General features: G+C 26.6%; 3 protein-coding genes across 8 annotated transcripts; 2 read left to right on the forward strand and 1 right to left on the reverse strand.

Moving 5' to 3' along the window:
• Positions 1–178: 178 nt before the first annotated feature.
• On the forward strand, positions 179–9083 carry LOC132936019 (uncharacterized). The gene is made up of 5 exons (XM_061002683.1): positions 179–325; positions 3517–3794; positions 4889–5038; positions 5324–5453; positions 8789–9083. The coding sequence occupies exons 1-5, from the start codon at positions 233–235 to the stop codon at positions 9014–9016; spliced, it is 879 nt and encodes a 292-aa protein (XP_060858666.1). The 5' UTR covers positions 179–232; the 3' UTR covers positions 9017–9083.
• A 207-nt stretch (positions 9084–9290) lies between these two features.
• On the reverse strand, positions 9291–14514 carry LOC132936018 (endoplasmic reticulum-Golgi intermediate compartment protein 2). 6 transcript variants are annotated; one of them, XM_061002681.1, is made up of 9 exons: positions 14164–14514; positions 14018–14080; positions 12994–13115; positions 12589–12744; positions 12304–12523; positions 11102–11355; positions 10894–11016; positions 10028–10165; positions 9291–9953 (listed from the first exon to the last, which is right to left on the reverse strand). In XM_061002681.1, exons 3-9 carry the CDS (start codon positions 13103–13105, stop codon positions 9853–9855), a joined length of 1104 nt encoding a protein of 367 aa, XP_060858664.1. In that variant the 5' UTR covers positions 13106–13115; positions 14018–14080; positions 14164–14514; the 3' UTR covers positions 9291–9852. The 6 variants fall into 6 exon arrangements, with proteins under 6 accessions (XP_060858664.1, XP_060858660.1, XP_060858662.1 ...); XM_061002677.1 differs by having other exon boundaries at positions 13988–14080; XM_061002679.1 differs by having other exon boundaries at positions 13911–14080.
• A 6542-nt stretch (positions 14515–21056) lies between these two features.
• Positions 21057–24319, forward strand: LOC132936017 (myosin heavy chain, skeletal muscle-like). The gene is made up of 12 exons (XM_061002675.1): positions 21057–21194; positions 21257–21298; positions 21372–21428; positions 22117–22242; positions 22318–22400; positions 22540–22678; positions 22759–22878; positions 22946–23056; positions 23214–23357; positions 23431–23495; positions 23861–24110; positions 24194–24319. Exons 1-12 carry the CDS (start codon positions 21057–21059, stop codon positions 24317–24319), a joined length of 1401 nt encoding a protein of 466 aa, XP_060858658.1.
• The last annotated feature ends 926 nt before the right edge of the window (positions 24320–25245 follow it).

The following is a 25245-nucleotide window of genomic DNA, read 5'->3' on the forward strand; positions in this document are numbered from 1 at the left end:
GGTTATTGTCTGCTACCTATGTTAAATCGATAACGTATTGCTGTTTGTGTAGGTAGGTTCAACGATTCAATTACAGTGAACGGTAGCCGGTGAGTGGTGAGTACTAGATACCTAGGTACTTATAATTAATCTGCAATTGCAAAAACGCCTAAGACTTGCCAAAGTCTATAACCTACAACTTACAAGGATTCAATTCAATCGTTACTATAATTCTAAATAGTTGCATAATAAAATGGACAACAATAACGTATACTTCAAAGACACGAAAAATACAATTCTTCCCAGCTTAAATAATTTTATCACCAACGCAAAAGGTTTGTCCAATGTAAGTATTATATTACATTTACACTTTATATTTTTATAATATTATCAAAAATAAAATGTATGATAATGATATGATGTGTGTACTAGGTATTACCGCTCATATACCCAGTGTTTACGCGTCCATGTTCATATTTATAAGTGAATATTTATATAGTGAACGATACGTGAACGTCGCTCGTTTTTTAAAATAGAACGTGTACGTGAACGACGTTTACATATTTAATCAATTTGAACGATTTTTAAGACGTTAAAATGTATTTATTATTTAATAAATATTGATTGGTAATACCTACTATTATAATATATAATATAATATTACGAATTATAAAATAAAATACATGAAATTCCAGTGGACACGCCTGGACATAAAACAACAATATAATATTATGATTTCCACGATTTTGTATTCGTATTTAAACAATACTTACATAAAAATAAAATAAAATGAATTAAATTAACGTCCAAATGAACGCATTCATATTTTCAAAGAACGTGAACGTGAACGCGTTCATTTGAAAAAAATATGAATTTGAACGTGAACTAGTTCCTTTTTTAAGCACTGAACGTGAACGAATTCATTTTTTTAGTGAACTTTCAGAACACTGCATAAACTCAGTGCCGCCGAAGTCCAAAATTTTACCTATAACATTAGACACCTCTACATAAAATTTTGATACCCTCCTATTTCTTATAATTACCTTACCATACACCAAGTATAGTTTTTATGTTGTCTATTAAACAATTTTTCATAAAATAACTATAGAATGACAAAGGTGATCCACTGACCCCCTAAAATACTAAAATCACCTATGACAATTGTCAATATACTTTGGCGCCACTGCATAAACTTACCTGTATATTTATGATCATTGAGAGAGCAAAAATATTTTCTTATATGATGTAAAGACGTAATAAGTATAATATTAATTATTATTGTTTAGACATTATTAACCATTAGGTAATAATGATTAATTATTGGTGTTAATGTAGTAATTTAAATAGTATATACTATATAGACGGTTCTATAGACGGTTTAAAATAATATATAAATTAACATTAACTCATGCATGTATAGTAACTATAGTGTAGCCAAAATGACATCAAAAATCATTTTACGAGTATATACGACAACAAACAATACGTTGACACGCAGTTTAATATTATCAAATAATTTGTAATCGGCCCAGAGTTTTAATACGATAGGATCGTCCCCCGGGAACTTTCCCGATATCCCGAGGTGGGCCAATCCATCGGTGGCGTCTAAAACGAGTCTCCAAAAATGTAATAATAATATTAATAATAACAAAAATAAAATATAATAATGCATATTACCTATTACCATTCATTTTTAAATAATTATGAATTGTTAAACCTATAGTTAAATAAAACTGAAATGTTATAACTTATATGAAAAAAAAATTGCATACCCATATCTATTTACCGATATTGCAGGTTATTTAATATTTTTAGTATTATATACCTACGTATATTATATGCATAATACATGCACCTATTTCATTGTTTTTTAGCACATACGATTCTATGCCCTGCTGATAATATTATAATATATACTTACTGTTAGAAACATGTGGTGTCATATTACTCATATTGGTACCTTTATACAGTGGCGGACTGGACGACCGGGATACCGGGAAATTTCCCGGTGGGCCGCTGCTCGTATAAGATATATATTTATTAATATTATTATTATGAAATTATAAATAAAAATATTATCTAAATCTAAAAAGTAATAAGTATGTAACATTAAACATAAAAAAGTGGGTAAGTGGATGTCGCTCTGCTGTACAGTAGGTGACAAGTAAGTCCCTGTAATGGATGGTGTTAAATTTGAATTCAATGATAAAATATCATTGTATAAGAAAAACGATTCTGAGCGAAAACGGTCAGTCAGCCTATGATATTACCAAGTATATTTGATGATATTATTGTGAATAAAGTAATTTATATATAACCTATTTACGTGGAGCCTTGTTTTAAATTTTCAATCCTTAGCTATAAAAGTTGAACATTTTATAAATTTTCAACTACAAAATAGTTATTAAATTTTAAATGTGATAAATTTTGTCGGAATTTGAACTTTAAACGCTTATAAAAAAAAATTGTGACTGGATTTTAAAATATTTTTCAACTGCTTTTGAAACAATAACCTAGGAGCCTTCTATTAAATTTTCAAGCTTCTTTAACCAACAAAATATTTTATTGATATTTATAGAAAAAAAAAACAATGTAACAATGTATCAGGAGCCTTATATCAAATGTTCACGCTTTATTACCCAACAAATAAAATTTTATTGATATTTATAGAAAAAAAAAACTAAAAAAATTGAAAACTGACAATGTCCGTAAACAGCTCAAAAAGTGTCGAATTATTTTCAACATTTTATCGTGTATAGAAAATGCTAATATAAACATTCAGTGAAATTTTCAAGTATCTACAGTCATACTTTTTTTAATTACAACAAAATAAGAAAATCGTTACACGAGAAATCGAGTGAATATCAAATGTTGTAAAAATATGAATTTCAAACGCTCATAAAAATGTAATTTGATTTTCTTGTAGACATTTTCTTTTTGATAAAAGTAGACAAACATATGGATAATCTTATATTACATTTTCAAATCTTAGATTTAAAAAGAAAATTTTTTATGAATTCTCAACTCAAAATAATTTGCTAATTTTCGTGATTATTCCGTATTTTGTCATTATTTGAACTTAAAATGCTTATAAATAAAAACTGTGACTAAAATAGCTCAAAATAATTTATTTGAAAAATGTTATGGTGTATAGAAAATGCTAATATAAAATTCAGTATAATTATTAATATGTTAAAAACTAAAAGTGATTTATTAAAATAATGATAAACTTTCTTATTAAAATCAAATTGCCTGTAGTTTAAATTACATAACAATTACATAACAATTACTTGAGATGTACTCTAACTAACAAATTTACAATAGTTATTTTATTTTGTTTTATATCAATTAATTAAAATATTTAAAAATTTAAAAGCTTAATTGTATTTACAAAAAAAATATATTTAGGTATATTATAAAAAGGGCCGTTAGTATACTGAGGGCCTCTAAAATTATGATTTTCCCGGGCTGTTTTTTTCTCCCAGACCGCCACTGCCTATATATTATACAATGAGTTTATTTTTAATTATGTTAAAGGTGTCCTTGACCGTGAAACATAACATAAGTTTAAGCATCCAATTTGTTAATGGAGTAACTCAAGAATTAGAAGCGGATGGCAAAGCAATTTTTAAACGAAATGTAAAAAAGGATTTCCCTAACATCGCCGATTATAAGCTATTTGCTATAAATAAGGAACAGCAAAAGTATGAACAAATTAAACATGACGTGCAGGCAAAAATCGGCAGAAAAAATCAAATTGAACATTATTTCAACGTTGTAGATCGACAATTACAATTTGTCATGAAAAAAAAAATGTTTGTACACTTAGCTATACTAAAATGAATTTATTTATCTTATTTTCCTACGTACCTACTAAATATGTTATTATTAGGAGCCAGGAGGTATTTATATAATATCTTATAACAACATGCATGATTTGTAAATCCACGATCCACCTTGCCTTATAAAGTATAATACATTTATATTATAAATTAAACCTAGGGTTAACGGTCAACGGTAAATCGAGACCTAAGGCCACATTAATAAAAAAAAAAGTTTTACACATAATAATACTAAAATTTTTATTGCTGTTAAAAATGCAATTATTAATAATTATTATTTAATTACTTACTACCTAATACTATTAAAGTTAAACACTAAAATTCACTATGTACTAGTGTATAAGTGAGTTTATTAGTGTTTAATTAAAAAAAATAATATTAGGTACGAACATTTCTTAGTAGGTATTTAGGTATTATTAAAAATTTTTAAATGTAAAATTATAAACTAATGTGATTTCTGTAGTTGGAATTGGTTAATTAATAATTTGTTTATACACATCAGCTTGTCAACTATATTTAGGTTGAGATTTGTATTATAGGCTATAGGGTATAAATCACTGAGTCGGGCAGAGTTTACTTTTTCCATAGATAGGAAGGATACTTCATACCTAATCGAAAATTTTTGCTCACATACATGATACACATTTATTGTGCAAATAGAGTCAAATATAGAGCTACCCGTGCAGTTTTTCCAACCATCTGAAATTACTTTATTGTTAGTTGTTATAGGTACCTACTATACTAGTTTAAACTATACCAATATGTCGGAGTAGGTATGTCCTGTATTATAGTCCATACTCATAAGGCGCAACTAGGGTTAAAATTCTGGGGGGGTTAACAAAACTATTTATTTAAAATAACCCATAGGGTTATATCTAAATCAATAATAAGGGATATTATTTTTTTTGAGGGGGGGGGGGGGGTTAGCATCTTAGTCAGGAAGGCCAAGCCCCTCTATTTGTGCCAATGCCTATACCTACCCAAGTCTGATACAATGATGTGCAATGTATTGTAAATTGTAATTATATAGATACCTACCTAATTACCCATAGATATTATATTTTTAGAATGAAATCGGAAGCCATTATTGTTGCGGCAATGAAAGAATACGAACATAAAATTGTGAATTTACAATTAGAAGCGAACAGTTTGCAGTCAAAAATTGAGGCAAATTCAAAAAAAAACGAGATTAACAAAAATTGCCGTATGCAAATCAGGTAAATATACATGTGGGTACCAATCTGTAAGCCTTCAATTTTAAAATATTGTTTATTTAAGTTTTTATCGTTTTTGAATGCCTTTAATCTTTATCATTATTGTTGTCATTTGTTGAATGGAGTTTCATCAGGTACATAGCTGGCACTGACATAGTAACATGTAGTGACTAGAGCAACATATAATAATAAAACAAATTGTAAAATGGTATAATATTATAATATGTGCTTAATATTTTTTAGTTAGGTGTGTTAATTGAATAATGAAAATGTTTTCTAATATGATAGGAACGATTTAAAAATCAAAAAAGCTCTAATAGTCCATACGTACGATTCTGAGATGATGGCAAAATACAATAACGTGAATGGATTTAATTCAAAAATAAAAATAATTGAAGATACCATTTATCAATTGCAAGTGAGTAGAAATAGGTGAATTTCTCTATAAGTAGGTAGTACCTACTTGTACAATTACACTTATAATCGGCTAGGTACCTACCAATATAATATTATTTTGGATAACAGGAAGACCAGACAAATGAAATAACTTTTGTTCTAATCAATATGTATTATTTTTTCTCCATATAAATTATAATTTATTGCCTCATGCACTATATAATATTTTTATTTTTATTTTAGATTCTGAGCGGAACGATAAATGTATTGATTTTACATGATACCTACGTTTTTTTCTGTCCGTAAATATATTTTATAGTAGAAATAATGATTCGATTATCCACTTCAGCATCTTTTCTGATGGTGAAGTGAGTCTAATTGGTATTTATAAGAGGTCAAAATTAAAAATTCCCAGTAGTTTTCAAAAGCAAAGGGAAAAATAAAAAAAATAAAGGAAAAAGGGATTTTTTATACTAATTACTGTAGTCCGTAGATACTTAAAATTGTCACCGTATGTTTTGATTAGAATTTTCTATATAATATATATATGATATATTTTTCATTATTACTTAGGTTCAGATATGTTTTCATATACCTGTTATTATAGTTACATTCGTCCTGTTTTTTTCAATTAATATCTTTCAATAATTAGACTCGTTTTGAGCTATTTATAGACTTAAGAACATTTAGATTTTTAACTATTGTCGATAAAAACTTGAGAATTTAAAACATTTCTCATACATTTTTGTTAGTGGAAATTAAAACAAAAGTAGAATCCGTCAAAATTACAAAACTTTATAAATTATTTTGAGTTGTCTTATTTTGTTGTAATTCAATAACGTAAAAACGTTAATGTTAATGTAGATAGGTATTTATACTTCACAAATAAAATTATATTAACATTTACAGAAAAAAAAACTAAAAAAATTGGAAACTTAAAATGTCCGTAAACAGCGCAAAACAAATCAAAATATTTTGAAAGTTCTATGGTGTACCTATAGAAAATGCTAATATATACATTCAGTGAAAATTGCATGTATTTGTTTTATAGAATTACATCAAAAACTAAAACCGTTTTTGCTTATTTTTTCCCGGCACTTTAAAAATGTAGTAGGTACTTACTTCATAAACGCATTAAGAGGACGCAACATGTGTTGTCTCCGTCTTACAAACGCATAACATACCAAATTTTACGTTTAAAGTTTTTTTACGATAATTCAGTTTTTAAGTGAGTTATGAGCATTTTTAATTTACATTTATTATACACGCTATAACTCAATTAAAAACTAAATTATCGTAAAAAAACTTCCAACAAAACACAGATAATATTCTTACCATCAAGTTTCATAATAGGTCGATTCACTCTAATTTTTAAGCTAACGGCATGAAACTTGAATTTCTGAGCGTAAATTTGGTATGTTACGCGTTTGTTAGACGGAGACAACACATGCAGGTGTGGCGTCCTCTTAATGCGCTTATAAAGTAGGTAGGTGCCTACTAGCATTTTCTATAGGTACACCATAAAACTTTCAAAATATTTTGAGCTGTTTACAGACATTTTAAGCTTTCAATTTTTTTTAGTTTTTTTTTATAAATGTAATATAATTTTATTCGTGGCTATAAAATATAACCTATATATAGTAGGATAATCCCATAGTCAGCCCATACAACCACACGTAGAGTATATTACTATCAAGTTGTTAAAAATAATTGTTTCAAAGTATTGAGTACCTTTTGATGATATTTTTCTATGAAATATTAAATACATTGACTAAAAATGTATTGCAAAATAAAATACTCGATAGGTAGCTTCTTATAACTGTATTTAGATACAAGATACAATTGTATCTTAGATACCACCCAGCACTGTATCATGTAGCCAAAGGGTGAAATTCATAGACCTAAAAACTAAGTTTATGGAATGTCTATGGAATTGTACAAAGAAGGTACATAAATACAAATGTATATTAACCATATTAATTGAAAAAAACAGGACGAATGTAACTATAATAATAGGTATATGAAAACATATCTAAACATAAGCAATAATAAAAAATATATCATATATATAAAAAACATTACGAATGTAACTATAATAATAGGATATGAAAACATATCTGAACCTAAGTAATAATGAAAAATATATCATATATATAAAAAAACAGGACAAATGTACTTATGATAATAGGTATATGAAAATATATCTGAACCTAAGTAATAATGAAAAATATATCATATATATATTTTTTGAAACAAGCTTGATAATATATAATAATTATTACCATCATATTATAAAACCTATACCTATGTAAATTGGATGTCACCTGAAATAGCTTACTTACATTGATTTTCTTCAAAAATGCCGAGTAAACATGAACTTTTGGTTTTTGGTGTTAAAAATATTAAAAATACATACGCAGAATTTTTTTTATAATCATTTAAAGTTTAAGTTATAATATAATTCAAATTTAACATGCTTTATTAATTTAAATCCCATTAGCCGAGTTTGCATGTAAGAACGTAAGAGTTAATTCCCACATTTGGGGGGTGTAGTACCTACCCATACAAGCTCTGATGAGTAAAAACCTGGGATTTTTCGCAAAATGGGATTTGTTATCAATCCATACACAACTGGTTTTTTGTCGACGAAACGTGTCACTACGACACTGCCTGCAGCATACACTGTTAAGGAATTATTAGTTTAATATTAAAACATTCTAAAAAAAATTAAAATAATGTTCAATTACTGCCGAGTTGGTAGGTACTCCACATTAACACTGATGTTCGATATTTAATAGAATACTAGAAATCTAATAGGCATTGACTAGGTGTAATTAATATAGAATAGTTAATTTAACATGACAACATTTTTTTTTTTTGAGCAATTACAATGTTTAATTATTAATTATTATACCAGTACCTACACAGAATAAATTATTATTCTGTAGTACCTATATCATTATATCAGTTATAGTTATAGACTATAGTAGTTACTATAAACAGTATACACTCATCATCGGATTATCCTAGTCTGTAGAACAAACCATAGTCATTGTCAGGAGGTGAACAATTCTTTGATAACCTACCTACTGCCATACTAGACCATCAGAAAAATATAATCAGTAGCTCCATATTTGTTATAAACATGTTTGAAGCAAACAAATAGATTTCTTGTAGTACCTACTTATAAACATAAGATAAATAATTAAAAAAATTATCATTCGTACGGTTTGAATATTGGATATAAATGATTTAGTATTGCTATTAAAAGAACGTAGTAATACGATTAACCTAGCTAAATTTAGTGAAGAGCGTAATTATTTATGATTGGTTTGGAACTAGTGTTTTATTTTTTAGGAATCCATTTCACGTCAAATGCCGTTTTACAATAATGTGGTACTCGAAAAGGAAGAGGAAAATGATAGAATTTGGCACGCAAAATTACACGAAATACAACGCAAGATAGCCGCTCGAAAAATACAAATGCATTTCAGAAAATACTTAATCTACATTAAGACTCGAGATATTAAGAAAAATAAAAAAGGACAGCACAAAAAAAATCAACCGAAAATAAAAAACAATTAAATTTATTATAATTTAGTAAGATTCAAAAGAAAAATTCATTTCTGGGAGAAGAATTAAGTTATTAAGTTTTCACAATGGGCAATTCAATTTTAAGTTTTTATCAGTACTTAATAAGTTTCATCATTTCATTTTCTCAATTTTCGATTATTTTCCCATAAATTCAAGAGAAACATTTTAAATTTAATATTTTATAATTATTTTAATTATGCATAAATGCATAATAATACGTATTTCGTATTTTATTATTTCAGTTATTGATGTAAGACTTAATACATTAACGAATAAATGTTCTGTATATTATATAATACATGTTACAGAGAGAGAATGTCTCACAGTCCAAAAGTCATAACCCGTATGTGTTGTCTTCGTCTTACATATGTAAAACATACCAAAAATAGTTTTGAGCTGAAAGAACCAAAAAGGCTACTCATAAACAAAATGTTTACCACATAAAAGCCAATTTGGCTGTGAAATATTGTTTATTTGATATCAGAACTAAAAAAAAAGTTATTCAAATTTTAAAAACACAAAAATAATGCTTTGAAACACTAAGAACTTTTTTTGTATAAGGAGATGTCAAAAAAATTAATACTATATTTCACAGACTATTTTGTATATCGATTTGGAGTCTCAACTATCACTACAGCCTGAGTGGCCTATGTCAAACAAAACAAGTTTTGCTATGTTGTACATTTGTGAGAAGGAAACAGCGAATGCGGGTGTAGCGTCTTCTTAATTTGGCTGGAGTAGCACCCAATACTTTTTATATTTTTGATAAAAAAAATAATAATTTGAATATAAATTAATTTATATAGTTGTATTGTTATAATAGCTTGTTATTTATAATCTAAGGACTTTTCTCTAGTAACAATGTTATCAGTTGTATAGAAGGAATATACTTTTTTTGTGAGCTTGTCTAATAAAATCTTCATAAAATCTAGAAAAAAATTAATTGTTATAAATAAGTTATTAGTGTATAATATAATATTTGTAATTTGTCAATATACTTACTAAACAATAAAAACAAACCCCCAATAGTTGATGCTATTTCAATAATTAAATGAAACACGGTAGTTCTATTTTCTGTGATGATAAATTTGAGTGCATTTATATCATATTGAAAATAAATACCAGGCATACCATGACTCCCTAAAATATAATTAGTTATAGAAATATGGGTGTATTAATAAATTACTAATCAGAGACATAAAATATAGAGAAGTTTACCATTACATAAGTAAATAAAAGTATTTTGTGACTATGTTGGCTAGCAATAATTTTAATCATAATTAAAATATATTTTTGGCCTTTTGTTATATTATTTTCATTTTAATGATTTAGTCATGTAATATTAGTAAATAATTATACATCATCTTATAACTCCTATAATTCCTGGATTTGTATGTAAATGTATCTAAAATGTGTTAATAATATTTAATTGTAAAATGTACAGAAAAAATATCGATAATATGGAAAGAATATCAAACATATATTATTATGTTTATGCAAAAAAATACTTAAACACAATGTAGTATAAAAAATGAATAAATTGTAATTTTTTTTTTTATTTTTATCTCTAATTGAAACAATTTAAATGGCATTAATAGAAAATTATAAGTTTAGGTAGCCAATATTTTGATTATTTTAGACTGAAAATAGCTTAGAGTAAAAATTTGAATAAAATTTAAATTATTCTATTTAATTTTTATACGAGTATAACAGTATGTTAAAGCTGATCAAGTATGTAAAAATAAAAATTAACTATAGAATAGTAGTATAGAACATAGGGCATTATGAAATGTCAATATACTGTTATTATAATTATGAGCAGAATATGCATTTACAAAAAATTCTGGTGCCCTACTTATTATACTAACCAGTATTATGATCAATTGTTCTTTGTATATCTTTTGCTGAATACTGATAAGTTTTTATTTCATTTGAATATGATTTAACATCTGTAGCTACCACATCTATGAAATATTTATAGGATACAGCATCTATATAAAATAAAATAATTAATTAATTAATGTGAACAAATCGTATAAAAATGTATATCAATGTAAAACAATCTATATTTTTTACTTTCATTTGTTTCATACAGTTCTCCTTCTAATGGATATATTATCCCTTTTGTCGGAACACCAAATGAAAATTGATTGATTCGATGAGAAAAGTTAGTAGCCTCTGATCCAAAAAATGGACCAGTAAGATGCACATGGCCACCTGGAACTATTAGAGATTTTCCAGGAGTTATATGGAAATTTCCTATCACTTTATTCAGAATTAATGACCCATGTATGCGACATGCATCAGGTAAAGTGTTTGGTTTGTCTGTCCTGCAAAATAAAAAAATAAAATAATTTTAATTTGCTCATTACTAAATATATAAAAATATAATGTAGAATAAGTTATAAACATTTTTTTTTTTTTTTTGATATTTAATTTCAATATTTTTCTTAAATTATTTTTTTTAGTTTTTCCTGATAAAATAATTATGTTACTATTACTAAGGGCCGTTCTTACAATGTCCAGTTAAAGTTAAATGGCTGAATTCTGCCAGTAATAAAAACTGTTATCAGTCGTTTAGCGTTAACTGACACTTTACCGGACATTGTAAGAATGGCCCTTAAGAATATCAACTCACTACCTATTTGTTTTTCCTATGTGAACAATGCTCAACATAGCAAACTTGTGTTCAGCAGAATGCCAATCGTGTATGATTCGACTTATAATCAAATTAATTTATTGTTTTTATAATGAAGTAAAACATTTTTAAATTATTTATTTGATTATTTGATTATTATTTATATTTTCAAGTATTTATTTTTTGTAAATTTAAAGCTCTGCATCAAGTAGAGGATTCTGTACAATAGGGCTTAATTTTTTGAACATTAGGTTTCCCTACAAGTATTATACAATAATAATGTATATACAATCATAATTCTAAAATGGTTTATAGTTTATACACATTAATTATATATTATATTATATTACGCATAAGCTTATTGAACAAATTGTCCAACAATAAATAGTGATTATGAAAATTGTTTTGCAATAATGAAAATAGTATTTTAACCACTAATTTTGAGTTGCATAAAAACTTGATCAATTTAATGGTTCACTAAAATGTAATGGGCCAGGTTCACTAAAATGTAATGGGCCACTAAATTATGTTAAAGGAAACATTAGCTCACTATTGATTCATTCAATATTTAGAAATTGTTTATGCAACCCGGTTTATACAATTATATTATTTTTACAGTATCAACAAATGTTTAACTAACCTAACAGATATTTTATTTTTTAATGTATTATAATCATCAAACATCCATAATATGTCTTTCATAGAATGATATTCTTCTCTTAAATATGCATTGAATTCACGCATTTTTTCGAAATGTTGTTGCTGTTCTTTTGTCATTTCCCACCAAGTATCATCAGTTTTTAATTCTCCAAATAACATCATATTTTGTCCTGTTGTATCAACAATATCAGCTCCTATACCTAAAAAAATAAAAACAAATTTAATTAAAAACCCTATCGTATTTTAAAAACAACAAACATCTTACTATCACAAGTTGATGCAACAGTAATATCTATGTTAATTGGAAGTTTAGATTCATAGTTCGTGTCTGGTACAAATCTGTATATATAATGTTCTTGTAAAACATACTGTATTTCAGAAATCAATAACCATAATCCAAACACAGAAATCAAAACTGTCACTGAAAATCATAATATTACTAGTTTTCAAACAATTTAATAATTATAGCTAATACCCAGTTAGCATTTTGTAATGATAATATTATAACAGTGTTATAATAACGTTATACTAATATTATTCGTTATTTTAATCTTATAATAATATTATTAAACAAAAAATTGCTGTCTGGGATACAAATTAATACCAGAACTTAAATGTACATAATATTAAATTTACAATTTGATCAAATATGTTTTTATGATGATCTTACGTATAACATTACTATAAGTAGATGGTTCATAAATTTCTTCTTGAACCTTAGGAAATGAATCCAATTCTTTTACGATATTAAGTGCTAATTTCTTTCCTCTGTATCTCAACATTTTTAATTATCTACAACAAAATAATATTCATATAAAATTTATTATATAAATTATATTAAATAATATTATTATATGTAAATTATTTCTTATAACATATAATTTATTTACCTAAATAGTTATTTAAAATATTAACAATGAGAAAAAATAATTATTTAATGTAAACAAATAGCAACAACCAATTATTTTGTTATATTATGTAAGCATACAAATATTTAGGTATAAGGTCACTTTGTACGGTTGATTGTTTAAAATTCATAACCCGGACAATTTGTACGATCAGGTAAAACTTTAAATTGCTGAACACGGACACTTTGTACTAATATACATAAAGTATATATTTCATATATAAACATGTCTGAAGCCATGACTAGACCATGTTATTAAGCTTCAATATTATTTGGTAAATCTAATTACCTTATACATTCCAAATAGGAAAGAATCGTGAATTATTACCTATCAAAAGTAATTTTTATTTGTCATTTCTACACATTGTTCACATTTTTAATTTACTTTTTAACATAACATTTGATATTAATATAATACAATTTTAATTTATAATTATGTTTGATTATTTTGATAATTTCAAGATTTTTAGGTAATCAATTTCCTAAATTAATTAAAAATATATTATAACACCAAGTAATATTTGGCTGTTAATTAAAAAAACTTTGATTTTTTTTTACTATTATTAATAATAGTATATTTTAAAATCTTTTAATTGACTTTTTGTTCAAGTTTTTAATTTTTACATTTTAATAATTGACATTATATATATTTACTACTTAGATATATAACTTATATTTACACAATATATGCTTTTTGAATTTTGTATATTTCATTGTACAAAGTGTCTGGGTTCTGAAATGAACATTTTTACCCAACCTTACAAAGTATCCGCGTTCTGCAATGTACCCTTTTACCCGACTGTACAAAATGTTCGCGTTTTGCACTTTTAATGCTCGACCATACAGTGACCTAGAACCAAATATTTAAAATAAAAAACAATGAAAACTGCAGAAATCGGCTATTCCTTTATTAACATGTGTAAACGTACTTACGATTTTATTTAAATATTATCGACTTAATTTATATGAGCTAGATGCCTAGATGTGCTATATTATATGAAACAAATGGAACAATAATAATACAACAGAGTGATATAGTTAATCCCTGCAAAAGCCTATAAAATAGGAATTTAGCAACATTTTAAGTTGCAATGCTGCGTGAACACACTTGTTAAAATTACCAGTTAACAATTATCAAAAATTGGAATAGAATAAAATACAAATTAATATTGAATATTATATTAATATGTTAGAAAATGTTTTCTACTAAGAACTTAAAAACTCGAATAATATAGAAACTGTTATTTTTGTTATCATTGTCGACGTGTTTTCGTTTATCAACAAAATCAAATGTTGTCATTACGCCGCTCCGCTTCTACCGCCCGCCGACATACGGTCGATTTCCTTAGCAGACGGTTATCTCGCTTTCAATTTTTTTAAACATTTATGATAATAATATAATATAACGTTTTTCGAAAAATTTCGAATTTCCGACATTTCTCCATCCCCGACACTCCTCTATTCGCGTAGTTCGTTTGTTTTTAAAGCCGCAGATGTTGTGGTTTGTACGCTAAACCTGTCCGTAGCCTTCGGTATCGCAATCGACGCCGGCCGTCGGTAGTTATCGCTTTTTTCGTCTTTTTCTATTCGTTTTGTCTTTTCAATCGCCGTCTGTGCTCTATTCGTTTAGTTTATTTCTTTTGAAATCCGTGGATATGCGGTTTGTACGCAAATTCTGTTTGTACTCAAAGTTTCGATCGGTCTTCGTTTCGACGCACAACTTGGATTTAATAAATTATAATATTATATATTTAATAATACTTATTTTAGATTCTGAGCGAAGCGATGAATGTATTGATTCTACAATGATGTGTGTTTTTTTTTTTATTTTTTTTTATTTTTGTGTCTGTCATCACCTTTTAGGACAGTAAAAGTGCTTGGATTTTCTTCAATAGTAACTTTTCTGATAGGAAAGTGAATCTAGTTGGTACTTTGGGGGGTCAAAAGTAAAAATTTCCTAGTAGTTTTCACAAGCGACGTGAAAAACAAAAGAAAAATTAAGGAAAAACGGGAATTTTTACGCAAAATCTGTTTTCGAGAAAATCGATTTTGGTTTTTAGTGTAACTCTAAAACAAATGACCGTAGGGACATGAAATTTTGACTGAATGTTTATATTAGCATTTTCTATACACCATAAAATTTACAAAATATTTTGACTCTTTTTGAGCTGTTTACGGCCATTGTCAGTTTTCAATTTTTTTAGTTTTTTTTTCTATAAATATCAATAAAATTTTATCTGTTGATTAAAAAAGCTTGAAAATTTAATAGATGGCTCCTAGGATATTGTTTCAAAGGCAGATGAAAAAAATTAAAAATCTTTAGTCACAGTTTTTATTTATAAGCATTTCAAGTTCAAATAATGACAAAATACGGAATAATCACGAAAATTAGCAAATTATTTTGAGTTGAGAATTCATAAAAATTTTTCTTTTTAAATCTAATATTTGAAAATGTAATATAAGATTACTCATAAGTTTGTCTACCTTTATCAAAAAAAAAATGTTTAGAAGAAACTTAAATTAAATTTTTATGAGCGTCTGAAATTTATATTTTTACAACATTTGATATTTACTCGATTTCTCATGTAACAATTTTCTTATTTTATTGTAATTAAAAAACGAATGACTGTAGATACTTGAAAATTTCACTGAATGTTCATATTAGCATTTTCTATACACCATAAAATGTTGAAAATATTTTGACTCTTTTTGAGCTGTTTACGGACATTGTCAGTTTTCAATTTTTTTAGTTTTTTTTTCTATAAATATCAATAAATTTTTATTTGTTGGGTAAAAAAGCGTGAAAGTTTAATATAAGGCTCCTGATATATCGTTCTAATAGCAGTTGAAAAATATTAAAAATACATAGGCACAATTTTTTTTTATAAGCATTTAAATTTCAAATTTTGACAACATTTATCAAATTTATAATTTATTAATTATTTTGTAGTTAAAAATTTATACATTTTTAACTTTTATGGCTAAGGATTGAAAATTTAAAACAAGGCTCCGAGTAAATAGGTTATATATAAATTACTTTATTCACAATAATATAATCAAATTTACTTGGTAAAATCATAGGCTGACTGACCGTTTTCGCTCAGAATCGTTTTTCTTATACAATGATATTATATCATTGAATTCAAATTTAACACCATCCATTACAGTGACCCACTTGTAACCTACTGTACAGCAGAGCGACATCCACTTATCCACCTTTTTTTTAATATTTTTGTTTTTGATTCAATAAATATTACATTATATTATTGTACAAATATTGTAAAATATAATATACACAAATAATGTTTTGTCCTTTATTCATGATAATATATTTAAGCTTTGGTCAACTACCTATATGTCTATATGTAATTTGTAGTATACAAAATAGGTACGAAAGTACAAAACTGTTTATCGACGGTGTTATGAGTGTCAGCATGTACTGTGTACTGCTACACATATATATAGAGCACGGATCTTTAGGTTTTTCCATATTTTTATTGGCTTTATGCAGCTTTACGTGGATGAAAAATGTGAAATCCATCATAGAGTTCGTAGGAAAAAATTTATTTTGCAATTTTAGCATATATTCAATTATTGTTCATAAACAAGCATATTTTTTTAATTTCTCAAATTGTGATTTTTCTAGGAAAAAAATAATTTGATTTAGAATGTTAAAAATCATTGAATTATCTACTTGGTTGTAAATAAATTGGTAATGTTGGTCATAATATTACTCTCAGTCCGTGATTGTACTGTGGTGATTACGACGCGTTATCACCACTTACGCTAGCGCGTCCGTTTTTGTATCGTCACCACAGTACCATCGATTATCGTATTTGACAACAGATAACGTGGTGAGAATGATTTTATAATAAATAAATATAATAATTTATCTTTTAGTTTTTACCAAAGAATGGTGCATACCAGTGGCGGATCCAGAATTAAATTTTTTTTTTTTTTTGGGTGGGGGGGCAAAAGTACAAAAAAAAATTGGCTGAACATAGTGCAAAACGAAGGGAAACACGGCGGTTGGGGGGGGGGGGCAAATGCCACCTTTGCCCCCCCCCCTGGATCCGATATTAGTGCATACAAGTTGTTCATTGTTTTTTATTTAACTATTTTGTTTTTATATATAATTTTATTATATTCATATTCCTATGTATAAAATTTTTTTAATTTTTTATATTTAAATAATTTACCTAACCTGCGGTAGATCGCGGACCCCGTGCTTTAAGTGTATGATTTAACTCTAAAGTATCAAAGTTATACCAAGTTTGTCGTTTTTACTTAATCCCACCTACGGTGGATTTATATAATTAATTAATACAAAATCCTAACCTAACCTAATCGTACTAAAATCTGATAAATAAAAAAAACCAAATTAAACACTTTTTAAATTAGTCTATATTCTTCCCAGAGGTCTAATCTACACACAAACATTCATTTATATATATATCAGTTCTTTAATTCGCAATGTTTCGAATCCTAGTTGCATTACAGCTTTGACGTGAAGTATTTGATCGTCTTGGTCGTGGCATGGTATTGTTAATGAGAATATCGACACAATAAAACAAAGTCTTACCTTTAGATTTTATAAGAGGTCAATTCGCTCTAATTTTTAAATTAACGGAGCTACACATGTTCTGCTGAGCGTAAAATTTATTATACGCACTTGTAAGACGGAGACAACACATTCGAGTATCACATACTCTTAATATAACCAACATTACTACTATACTGCTTGAAAAAATATTAAAATGGGGCCATAAATATTGTCTTGCATTAGAGGTCTACCAAAGGTTAGTTGCAGCACCAATTTTTTTCATTATATTAGAGTTCAAGTATAGGCTATAGGGGCGAAGGGCCCCATAAAATGTTTCTCATCAGGTCCCCACAAAACCTAATTTCGGCACTGCCAACAATAAGTAAATACTAATTAGTAATTTCTACTAATTATTTCTCTTATAACCAATAGCAACCATTTATAAACAACAATTTCCATCGTAAATCTCAAAATTCCGGTTTGAGCACCTCCCCGGGTTGGGCTTAATGTTTCCAATTGTGAATCTAAACCATTCAAGGACCCACTCAAGCACACACAACAAATTTCATTCAAATCGGTCGAGCCGTTTAGGAGGAGTTCAGTGACATACACACGTACAGTAGAATTATATATATAAATAGATTATATAGTGTTGAATGTTGATATCGGTAAGTTAGCTACTATTAGTACTGTACTACTATGAGTAACCCATATTGGTCATTCAATGTTTAATTAAGCACACAAATTGTGCAGTAATTTAATGTACTATATACTACTATACGGGATAGGCACCACGACGACGGAAAGGAATAGGACTTTATGTACAACTAGGGAAACAGGGTGGTACGGGTTTTATTATACGAACTGTGGTCGATCCGGTCTGAGTCAATGTCCACAGGATACAAATAAAATAATCGGGGATTCCCTTCAGAAATTAGCAATGTAAGGCAGGTGAAACGTAAAGCAAATGGGTGCGATGTTGATCACGACGAGATCACCCGAACGATGTGTCCAACGACTATAAACAGTTGACACAATGCCACAAAAAACTATAAAAACAGAATAATGTATTATAATTGCAAAAAAAGTACCATAAGAGTGAAATGAAAAAAAAATATATTGATAATGAAGGCGTTGTCCGCTACAATATGATTACAAGAAAATATACACTAGAAAATATATATTGATTTTCTTCAACAGAAACTTTTTTGATAGGAAAGTGAATCTAGTTGGTACTTTGGGGGGTCAAAAGTAAAAATTTCTCAGTAATTTTCAAACGCGACGTGAAAAACAAAAGAAAAATTAAGGGGAAAACGGGAATTTTTAAGCAAAATCTGTTATCGAGAAAATCGATTTTGGTTTTTAGTGCAACTCTAAAACAAATGACCGTAGGTACATGACATTTTGACTGAATTTTATATTAGCATTTTCTATACACCATAACATTTTCAAAATATTTTGACTTATTTTGAGCTATTTTAGTCACAGTTTTTATTTATAAGCATTTCAAGTTCAAATAATGACAAAATACGGAATAATCACGAAAATTAGCAAATTATTTTGAGTTGAGAATTCATAAAAAATTTTCTTTTTAAATCTAAGATTTGAAAATGTAATATAAGATTACTCATAAGTTTGTCTACCTTTATCAAAAAAAAAAATGTCCACAAGAAACTTAAATTAAATTTTTATGAGCGTTTGAAATTCATATTTTTACAACATTTGATATTCACTCGTTATCTCATGTAACGATTTTCTTATTTTGTTGTAATTAAAAAACGTATGAGTTTAAATACTTGAAAATTTCACTGAATGTTTGTATTAGCATTTTCTATACACCATACAATTTTGAAAATATTTTGACTCTTTTTGAGCTGTTTACGGACATTGTCAGTTTTCAATTTTTTTAGTTTTTTTTTTCTATAAATATCAATAAAATTTTATTTGTTGGGTAAAAAAGCGTGCATATTTAATAGAAAGCTCGTTCTAATAGCAGTTGAAAAATATTAAAAATACATATGCACAATTTTTTTTTATAAGCATTTAAAGTTAAAATTTTGACAACATTTATCAAATTTATAATTTATTAATTATTTTGTAGTTAAAAATGTATAAAATGTTTAACTTTTATGACTAAGGATTGAAAATTTAAAACAAGGCTTCACGTAAATAGGTTAATATAAATTACTTTATTCACAATAATATCATCAAATTTACTCAGATATATCATACGCTGACTGACCGTTTTCGCTCAGAATCGTTTTTCTTATACAATGATATTATATCATTGAATTCAAATTTAACACCATCCATTACAGTGACCCACTTGTAACCTAATGTACAGCAGAGCGACATCCACTTACCCACCTTCTTTATTTTTTTATTTTTTTTTTGTGTCTGTCATCACTTTTTTTTTTATTTGTGTGTGTGTACACGATAAGTAGTCGAATTAATAATGCTTCAAATTTCAACTTTACTATCTTGTTCGACGAGAAAGTGAAACTAGTTGGTGCATTCGGAGGCTCGAAAAAAAAAATTAGAAAAAACGTAAATTTTTAGGCAAAATCGTTTTTGACAAATTTGTTTTTGGTTTTTGGCGTTAATCCAAGACAAATTATCGTAGATACTTGAAATGTTCACTGAACATTTATATTAGTATTTTCTATATACCATAAAATATTCAAAATATTTTGACTTTTTTTGAGCTGTTTACGTACATTTTCAGTTTCCAATTATTTTACGTTTTTTTTCTATAGATGTCAATACAATTTTATTTGTTGGGTCAGAAAGCTTAAACATTTAATACAAGACTTCTAATATATTAATACAATGGTAGTTGAAAAATATTAAAAATACATAGTCCCAATTTTTTTATAAGGATTTAAAGTTAGGATTTTGACAAAATTTATAAAAATGTATAACTTAAAAATGATTTTGTAGTTAAAAATTTTAAAAATGTTCACCTTTTATAGCTAAGGATTGAAAATGAAAAACTAGGTAAAATAAGTGAATAAATTACTTTATTCACAATAATATTATCAAATATACTTAGTAATATATCATAAGCTGAAAAAAATAATATAACAAATATAAAAATTATAATTATAAATTTAGCTGGCCAAAAATAATAATTATAATTATTTAGTTTAAAAAGTATATAGTACAATTCCCGTGGTAATTGATATAATGTTGTATCATGTATTAATATAAATTATAATTAATTATTAAAAATAATAAATTCATTTTATTCCATAGAAAATTATTTAATATAAAAAAAATTATAATGGGCGATAAATGCAAGAATGAGATAAAAGTGGATATAAGAAACGAAACAATTGAGAACACTTTAAATGATCTAAGATTACAAATATCTATATTAAAGCACCAGAATTTAAATATCAAATCGAAATTGGACGAAGATGTATGTTTTGATTAAAAGCTGTTCAGTAATATTAAATATAATTATATTTTTGTAACTTATAGATTAATAAAGGATGTGCAATGACAAAATTGTTACAAAAAAGGGTATGTTTATACATTTGTCAAACACGTTTTGATACTAATAGTATATTAATTAATATGTTTTTATTTTTTATAGAAGCCTTTTAGACAAACAAAAACTGGTGAAGTGATATTTCCCGGGAAAAAGGAAATGGTATTAAATAAATGAAATTTATAGGGTGCTTACTGCTTACTGCTTCTATATTACGAGCTAAAATACAAGTATAATCAAGGCTGGGCAAGTTAATGATTTTTTTTAACTCAGTTAAGTTAAGTTAATATGCACCAATGACAAAAAGTTAAAAGTTAAAAGTTAATTTAACTATATAGGTTAACTCAGTTAAGTTAAATGTTAATACACACTTTTTGTTAACTTTTTATTAAGTTAAGAAAAAGTTAATTTGTTTATACAACGCTAGCGTACTTAATTTTTTTCCAACCCAAAACTAAATTATAGGATATAGTGTTAATACTTCATACAGTATTTCTATATAAGTTAGATTCGAATGATACACATTTTTAACTTTAAACAATTTACGATACATATTTTTTGACATGAAAACGAAATAGACTGAAATAGTGAAATATTATAAAATTAAAAACAAAATAAATTAACTTAACTTACTTCTTAAAATGAAAAATTAACTCGTTAATTTCACGTTAATTAAGAAAGAAATTTAGTAAGTTAACAGTTAAGTTAATGAAAAGCCAAAAGTAACTAGTTGAGTTAAAAAGTTAAAATAAAATTAACTTTTTAACTTAACTTTAACTTTTTAACTCGTTTTAACCCAGCCTTGAGCATAATACCTACGTCATATTGTGATTGTTTATTATTCATCGAGGATTTTAAACTGGATGTAATGACAAGAGAAATTTTGAAGTTAAGAACGGTATTAAATGGCTTGAAAAGAAACCACAATCAAATCAATTCAGCTGGAAACAGTAATAAAATCAAATCTAATTGTTCTGTATGTGTAGATTTAATTAGGTACCTAATTTAAAATATTATTGTTTAAAAGTTAAAGTTGGTTATTTTTTTCTAGGATACTAATAATGAAGACAGCAAAAATAAAAAGTTAAACGAAGAACTGTGCGAACAATATAACACAATGAAAGACACATTTGAGTACCTATATTTTATTTAACTAAATTTATTCTCATTATTTATATAATATGATATACTGGTATACTGATATACTAGTCATCTGCACATTAAAAATTAAATTATGAACTCGTTTTTTTTTTTTTTTTTAATATGCTTAAAGTAAAATTGTATTAGAAATATCGAAGTACCGTGTACTATCAGACAATAAAATAAAAGAAATGGACAATAGTAATTCACAGTTGACAAAAACACAAGAAGAATTTTACAATGCAGTTACAACATTAGCACAGATAGAATCGGTAAGTTAAATAAAGTTGATTTAATAAACAGTTAGATTATCGTAATACCTATTAATATTTTTAATAAAAATTAACTTTAGAACACTTTAGACGATGTAGAGATTGTACGAAAAGAATTTAAAGACGTCAAAGACCGCTTGGATGGTTTGAAATCGGAGGCTGAGCATCAAATTGACGAGTTAAACGCTACAAATGAATCGGTTTGAGTTTTAAATAAAATAACCAAATTAATAATATCTTGTATACCTAGTTAATATTATTTCTTAGTACATGAATGGTCTTCAAGAAAAAGAGTATCAAATAGTCCGATCTAATAACCTGTCCAAAGAGAAGGCGAAGCTTACGGCGGAATTCGAATCTGAATTCAATCGACATAAAGTGAGTTTCACCTATCTTGTGGCTTGTACAATGTACATACTATTTTGAATTTGTTACCTAACATAAAATAATTTAACAACCTTAAAATTTAAAATTTTTCAATTAATATTAAAATGAAATCCTGAATAATATGTTGTACCTACTTAATTTGTTACAGGAATATTTCAAAAAACGAGTTAGCCAAGTAGAATTTTTGCCCGCTGCGTTACAAGCAGTTCAAAAACAAATGATCCTTGAAAAAGAATTAAGAACTTCGCTGGAACAAAATGTTGAAATTCTCAGTAAAAAGCTAAAAACAACTGTAATGCAACTTTTATTATTAATTTAAATCAAATTTTTAGTGTTTACTTAATATATTATTTTATATATTATAGAAAAATGATTCTTGTAATGACTCTCTTGACATGAATCAATTATTGAAGTCTAAAGCTCAACTGAAGTATGTGAATACAAAGCAAATAAAAACTTTATTATCTATAGTCTATCTACTCCAACCAATGTGGCTAGTGGCTACTCTAGTACACTCGTATATAAAATATCGTTTTAGAGACCTCCACCTAACGAAAAATTAAAATACATTGTTTGTTATAAGATTATTTAGTAACATTGCTTAATAACATTGCTAGTTAACCTAATACAAACGTATTAGGTTAACTACCTATCAAAAAAAAAGAATGAAATAATTTTACTACCTACTTAAAATTATAATTTATAACTTATCACTATACTTAATGATATAAAGATAAATAAATTAATATATAAATTAGCTATATAATAACATGTTTTATTGGTGTACCTATATAGAATCAAACAAATGAAATTGGAAAAGATTTTAGAAGAAAAACTACGTTGCTGTGATGAAATAAAAACATATAAGTATCAACAAAAATCTGTGCTAGGCAAGATAAAATCCGAAACAAAGTTAAAAATAAACGATTTACGTCGTATTTTAAAAGCACCTGCTGAAGAATATTTAAATACCATTAATAAACTTCAAAATCAAATATCTCAAATCGAGGCATATTCTTGTTTTGAAAACGATCAACTAAAACTTGTAAATACTATTACCTGCATTATCGTTTGTGACAAATTCCGAATTTGTATTGTGTATAATTTAAGACTTATTTTTATTATTAGATGTCTTCGATCATGCAAAAACCAATCGACGTATTAGCCAGTATTTTAAAAGAAGCAAGAGAACAAATCACCGCTATAGGAAATCTACAGAATGTACTTACTGTCTGCCCAAAAATATGTTCGTAACATTTCGGATTAAAATTAAGTTCGGAATATTAGTGCCTGAAAACAAAAAGACAGTGTGGGAAACTTTTTGTTTTAATATGTTCAACTACTGTCAGTAACAGTATTATACACATCTTTTTTAAATAATTTTATTTCTATAAATAAATTAGAAGTATCTATAGATAATATAAATAAATAATTGAAGAGAGTCGGTTCCCGGTTGCAGGGGTTTTATTTTCGTGAGCTGAGAATAATTTCTGAGTTATTACATTTTATGAATTTACTACGGATAATTAATCATGTTTATTCCTGCATAATGGATTTGCATAAAATATGGTAAAATATTAAATATGGTGATTACATTTAGTTAAGTAGGTAGGTACTTATTATAATCATACAATTTTAACAAGTTATTAACCTAATGGATTAATATAATATTTTCAAATCATCAAAGCCATCTTGTACGCCCGTCATGGACTAATGCTGTCTAATGCTGTCTAATGCTGTCTAAGATCTATAAAGTATAAATCATATCGTTTTGCATTTATAACATAACTTTAGTTGTGATGTGTAGCCTATTGGTTTGTTAATAAGTCACAGTGTCGCTTATCACTACCTACTTAAATTATTTACGGCGATGTAAAAATAACGGTGTATGTCTGTTTAATTAGCATAAAATTATTATAAATATTTTGAAAATTTAATTTTCTTTAGAAAATAATATTATAGAACATAGGTGGTAATAAGGAAAAGTTTCAAGTCCCTATGATAAATAATTTTTTAATTACAATATAATATAGAATCTAGTATAGGTATATTCTAAGAGGAATTTTATATAAGTTAGGTTATAACTTAATATAGGTAGTGTCTTAAATATTAATAACGATTTATAATATTTATAATATTATTTGTGATTACAGTTATTTGCCTATAGTCTGCAGTACCAG

Source organism: Metopolophium dirhodum, chromosome 1, assembly GCF_019925205.1.
Source record: "Metopolophium dirhodum isolate CAU chromosome 1, ASM1992520v1, whole genome shotgun sequence".
Classification (NCBI taxonomy): Eukaryota; Metazoa; Arthropoda; class Insecta; order Hemiptera; family Aphididae; genus Metopolophium; species Metopolophium dirhodum.